Source organism: Carassius carassius, chromosome 18 (assembly GCF_963082965.1).
Source record: "Carassius carassius chromosome 18, fCarCar2.1, whole genome shotgun sequence".
In the NCBI taxonomy this organism is placed as follows: domain Eukaryota; kingdom Metazoa; phylum Chordata; class Actinopteri; order Cypriniformes; family Cyprinidae; genus Carassius; species Carassius carassius.
In genome coordinates this window covers 6853686-6859927 of record NC_081772.1, presented here as the reverse complement: position 1 = coordinate 6859927, position 6242 = coordinate 6853686, and the positions used below count along the sequence as shown (strand labels likewise).

Genomic DNA, 6242 nt, shown 5'->3' with positions numbered 1-6242 from the left:
AACACTTTAAGATAAAGAGTAGCTGTCTTGCTCATCTGATATTGATAAAATATTTTTTTAATTAGATATTGAAATGAATTATTCATTTATCTAATTCAGGCAGAAGCTATTAATTCAAGGGCAAAATAATAGCACAACTTAATATCATTAGAGCAGAAGTGAATGCAGAACAGTGCAGAACTAGTTTATTTTAGTGCAATTAATAATAAGGCTATGAATTACCCTACATGCTCTCAGAAGAGATGTGTCTTCAGTCTTATTTTAAAGGTTTCTGCTGTTTGGATGGAGATTGGAAGTTCCACCAGTGGAGGGAAAGTGAGTAAAGGTTATAGAAGGTGACCTTTTACATTTATTAAAATATGTCTGGAACTCTGCAGTGTAAAATTGTCTTGCTCTACCTTTTAGCTTTATTAAGAGATGAGAAAAATGTGGAATTGTGTGTTTTATTGGTATTTGACAATTTAAAGTTGATTATAATGCATTATAAGCTCTAATTCTGTATAATCTCTGTAGGGTCTCTGAATGTTAAGCAGGATGAAACAGCAGGAATAATTCTAGGCAACACACAAGTACAACATCTCTCAGTACTGTAATTCTAATTCATAAGGATCTTCTCAAGTGCTTTTCAGTTTTCTCGGAGAATATATTTTCTTCACCAGAAGTGTCGGCCCTCCAAAATATTTAGTTTGTGACCCTGGAGAGGAAAACATGAATATATTGGATACATTTTTAATCACATTAATAAGAAAATGGAAAAGGTTGCTGTTAAGACTCACACAGTGTTCTGTTTGTAACGATCCAAAGCCTCCTGCGCCACCACCTCTGAGAATTTGGGGTCGCTCCATGGAATGTCTCCCGGGACTGTGAAGCTCATGTCTGGACCGTCAAACAGTTTAACGGACACTTTAGTGTCACCTGGGGTCTCTGCATTATCTGAACCCTTTGACATCGCCTGCACATAAAATGTTGCCAAATGAGTGCTCTACATAGTGAAAGGAGTTACAGTTGTGCTGAATCACATATTTAACACCTACTGCCTGTATTTTAAAGAAGCCTTCTTCATTTTTGGTGTGGTTAGCTAGAGAGGACACCCAACCGAATTGCTTGTTGAACAGGTCCAGCACACTCGAGGTGTTGAACATCTCTTCTTCAAATCGTTTTAGCAGGCTGTTGTACTCCTGGGTGAATCTCTCAGCCCTTGCAAGAGCCCTTTCCAGCTCCTCCTTCAGGGGGCCCTCCAGGGGCCTCTTTCCAGAGCAGTCTGATGAAGAAAACAAAGCTCTAATCGTTATATCACATGAAATTCTCATTGAAAAATTCCCAAACTGGGACCACATTATTTGAAGCTGGATAATATAACATAAAATTGAGACACGTATTTTAATATTGCTCTTACCAATATGCTGGATCTCTTTACATTTCTCACACTCATCCTTCAGTTTAATGCAGCCGGCAGAATTGCGACGAATCTCCCTGCAGGTCATCTTATCATTTCCAAATGGTTTAGTTATAATAACGTCCTCGTTTACTCTGCCATCTATGAATACAGGTTTACAGATTAAAGGCATCTGGGGTATAAGCAGTATTCAAGTAAAAAAACAAACTACTATTTTATATCTCTATTGTGTATTATGTCATATTGCCATAGTAAAGAAAAAATACATATGTGTGTTGTGAAAAAATTATATATATTTCTTTTCTTACACAATAATTATATAAAATAGTTTGTTTTTTAAATTATTAATATAAATTTTATAAATCATTTATATATATATATATATATATATATATATATATATATATATATATATATATATATATATATATATATACAGTACAGACCAAAAGTTTGGAAACATTACTATTTTTAATGTTTTTGAAAGAAGTTTCTTCTTCTCATCAAGCCTGCATTTATTTGATCAAAAATACAGAAAAAAATGTAATATTGTGATATATTATTACAACTTAAAATAATTGTTTTTAAATGTATTATACTTATAATTATAATTTATTTCTGTGATGCAAAGCTGAATTTTTAGGATCGTTATCACATGATCCTTTAGAAATCATTCTAATATGATGATTCATTATCAAAGTTGGAAACAGTTCTGCTGCTTAATATTTTTTCAGAACATGTGATACTTTTTTAGGATACTTTGATGAATAAAAAGTAAAAAAAAAAAAAGAAGCTATGTTTTTAAAATATAAATATTTTGTAATAACAATATAAACTACTGGTCAGTAATTTGGGGTCAGTAATTTTTTTTCTTTCTTCTTTTTAAATAAAATCAATACTTTTATTCAGCAAGGATGTGTTAAATTGATAAAAAGTGATAGTAAAGAAAATATATTATTAGACTAATATTATTAGATTTTTTTATTTTTATTTTGAATAAATGCAGTTCTTTTGAACCTTTTATTCATTAAATATATTAGACAGCAGAACTGTTTCCAACACTCATAATAAATCAGAATATTAGAATGATTTCTAAATGATCATGTGATAGACTGGATGTTACATGTGACACTGAAGGCTGGAGTAATGATGCTGAAAATTCAGCTTTACATCACAGGAATAAATTATTTTTTTAAAAGTATATTCAAATAGAAAACTGTTATTTTAAGTTGTAATAATATTTACACTATATATATGTACACTATATATATATATATATATATATATATATATATATATATATATATATATACAATTTTATCATGAAAAAAAAAGGTTTGAAACCACATGGGGGCGAGTGAATTATAACAGTATTGTCTTTCTTGCATTTTGTTTCCTAAGAAAATATTTTGAGGAATGTTGGTAACTAAAATGTTTAGTTTCCCCATTGACTTCTATTGGGGAAAAATCAGTGGAAGTCAATGGGAACCTAAACTGTTTTAACATTCTTCAAAATATCTTCTTTTATGATCAACAGAAGAAAGAATGTCATACAGATTTGGAGTGACATTATGGCATTTTTGGGTGGACTGTGCCTTTACGTGTGATGAATATTAATAACACTTTTAACTTTGTACATGTGGTTACATACAGGCTTGTAAACCCTGAAATTTACCTTCTGAAGGGAAATCCACATCACTTCCCATGTAGGGCCCGAATGAGTTGAACATGTTTCTGGCCATTTCCATCATGGGTTGGAACATGCTGTGAAAGCTGTGGAACTCTGGGTTGTGCAAAGGGGACCTGTAGACACGAGCAGCACGGCTGGAATGACTATCGAACATGCTGGGCATACGGAAGGAACTGGGGAAGAAGCTGGGCTGGTGGAAGGAACGCATGTGGTCAAACACCTTCATGCTGTCCATGAAGATGTTGTCCACTCCATCTGCAACCTCTGTATACCGCTCCTCCAGGTCCTGGAAGCGTCTGGTCTGCTGCTGGTCCTCGTCCAAAAGGGTCTCCATGTTCTGCCCATTTATCCAAATGGAGATGGGAGAGGTCCTGTTCAAAACCTCCTCCAGCTAAAAACAGACAAAGAGAGGGATGGTTGCAAACGGCAGAATGAAGTCAGGATAACTGCAGGGATGTTTGCACAGATGTATCACCTGTCGTCCCACCAAGCCGGCTCCACTGCTGCAGGTGCGTGAGTAATACTTAACACAAGTTTTCCTCAAGCAGGGCTTGCACTCCTCCCACAGAGCCTGCATGGTTTCATTACACATGCTCTGTTGCTCACTCAGCTTCTCCTCCATCTCCTGAGCCTCCATCAGAGCATTCTTATTGATGGAACAGTAAAAAAAAAAAAAAAAAAAGATCAATTAACTGCAGGGCCCTCAGAAAATATTTAGACACTTAAGTCAAACTTAAAAATGTATGAAGGTAATTTTATTTGATTGCAGGTACACTTTAAAATAAAGTTCAATTTGTTAACATTAGTTAATGCAATGGGTGTCATGAAGTAACAACGAAAACTTTTTCTCAGCATTTATGAATTAATGTTGAAATATATTAAGTTAAAACTCATTTACATTCAGAAATTCAAATTACATTACCCTAATGTTAATTTATACAACTTGAAATGTTAAAAATGAATTAATATGCGGGGGTTATGTAATTTGTCATAATTCTTTTGATCTAGTTTCATATTAATTTATGAATATACTGTTGTTTATTGTTAATACATAATAAACTGCTTAATGTTCTCAAGTTATACAACTTAAACTGAATTTATTATAAAAATGTATATTAATTTATATTTATAAAAATTTATGAATATATGTAGATTATATAATTGATCTACATAATTATTCACTTTTTATAGGTCTTGGTTAAAGTTACAGTAAATTATAAATAAATTACTGTTAATTCATGATAAATTACTTAATGTTAATTTACTTAACTTGATATGTTTATTGTATTAAAATATGTAGATTATGTAATTGATATACATAATTATTCTCAGGTTTAATTGGTATAGGTCTAATATTTAATTTTTAAATATACTACTTTTCTTAATTGATAATAAATTACTTAAATGTTATCTGCTACACAATGAGGACGAGTAAACGATGGTTCCCTTTTAGGTTAACTATCCCTTTAACCAGTATTCAACCATCTATCTCACCTCTTTTTGTTGCTTTGTTTTCTCTAGTTCAGACCGGAACCTCTTGTGATCCTCTTCTGTTCGCTCCATCACAGTCTTCATCTCTTTCACCCCAGTGATGGCATTTTCAATCTGTTTATCCAGGTACTTTTCACCAAGCAGTGAGATCTCTGGCAAAAAGTAATAATGGTTACATTCCTGTTCTTAATTGAGCACAACATGTCTTAACATAAAAATAAATAAATAAATAAATGCACTTACGGTTGAGATCCTCTTTAGTTGGGGGTAAGAGACACTCCACAGAGAGGTAGAGAAGAGAAAGTCCCAGCAGAGACCATGAGACCTTCATCTTTGGTGGCTGATGGTGTCCTGGTTTCAGAAGTAGTAACACTATGAACATAAGTCAGGAAAAAGTGGGTCAGTTAATAGTGAAACGTTTTTTAATTAAGCTGTGATGAAAGTGACTTAGCAAGTTTATGATGCACATGAACAACTGCAAAACCCACACATTTAATACTGCGGTTTTTGTGAGACTTGCTTAGACAGACAATGTGGGCAATGAATCCATTGTATCAGCATGTCTATTTATATAGTAGGCCTGATATAAATAGTGGCATTTGTCTTTCTGCGACCTTGAACAGAGGGCCAAACAGATTTATGGTGCCATTTTGTACCATCCTGTAACCATTTCGTATTCTGTATCGGCTATGTAACATCATAGCCAAAAATGTGGTGTGTCTTAAGATGGTTCAGCTACAACGTTCAAAGAATAGTTTACTAAAAAAAACGTATTATTTACTCAACCTAATCTCATTTCAAACCTGAATGCTTTTCTCTATTTGTAGAACACAACAGAAGATATATATATTTTTAAAGTTGTTTAATTTTTTCCTCCATACATTAAAGTCAATGGGCTTCAGTGTTAGTCAAGGTAAAAATATCTTCTTTTGTGTCGTGCAAAAAAAAAATGGCATACAGGTTTGGGACACAAAGAGGACGAGTAAACGATGGTTCACTTTTAGGTTAACTATCCCTTTAACTAGTATCCAACCAAAAGGCTTTGAAGAACAAAATCATTAATAGGGTTGAAAACTTGCGAACATTCATGTTCCCTTCACTGATTACATGGATTTGAGAGCAAATCCCCTTCACTAAAGCTTGTTCTGACAAAACGTAATCCCAGTTTTGTGAATTTGCAGAAATGTGTGTGAGACCAAGTCGATTACCCTTTTTTTAATAACACTGCACTTTTAATCATGTTTTTTTTATTTCTAAAGACAAACCAGTGGTCCTCAACAGCTGCTGATAATTCACACCAGAGTCTAAGTAAACATCATAAAAGCTTCGAGTCAGTCATGGGGACAAGTTTCCCCTTTTTAGCCTTTGTACGTGTACATAGAAACCCCAGCTCTGCCAAATTAAAGCCAGAAGCCTAGTTACATAAGAAAAAATGCACAAATGTTGGAAGAGCCAATGAACAGACAGAAATACTGAGTCACAAGGAAAGTTTTTTGTGATGTAAAATATGGTGTTCAACTTGCAGGTTTTTGTTTTCTCCATAACCTAACCTTGAAGTTCCTCAAAAATGTTGTTTCTTGCAAGCATACCATTTTATCTTCGTCTTGCTTTCATTTGAATTAATATTGTCCTTGTGCCTAATCTTGTTCTATTTGTTTTGGAATG

At 33.4% G+C, this 6242-nt stretch overlaps 1 protein-coding gene across 1 annotated transcript in view; it reads right to left on the bottom strand.

Moving 5' to 3' along the window:
• Positions 1-429: 429 nt before the first annotated feature.
• LOC132092224 (clusterin-like) overlaps positions 430-6242 on the bottom strand; it is a 6571-nt gene continuing 758 nt past the window's right edge. Inside the window, exons 2-9 of the mRNA XM_059498369.1 lie at positions 4821-4949; positions 4581-4729; positions 3562-3732; positions 3072-3477; positions 1397-1537; positions 1035-1261; positions 777-952; positions 430-694 (exon numbers count right to left, since the gene is read on the bottom strand). Coding sequence (XP_059354352.1) covers positions 682-694; positions 777-952; positions 1035-1261; positions 1397-1537; positions 3072-3477; positions 3562-3732; positions 4581-4729; positions 4821-4908 — 1371 coding nt within the window. The 5' untranslated portion in view covers positions 4909-4949 and the 3' untranslated portion in view covers positions 430-681. The remainder of the gene's footprint in view (positions 695-776; positions 953-1034; positions 1262-1396; positions 1538-3071; positions 3478-3561; positions 3733-4580; positions 4730-4820; positions 4950-6242) is intronic.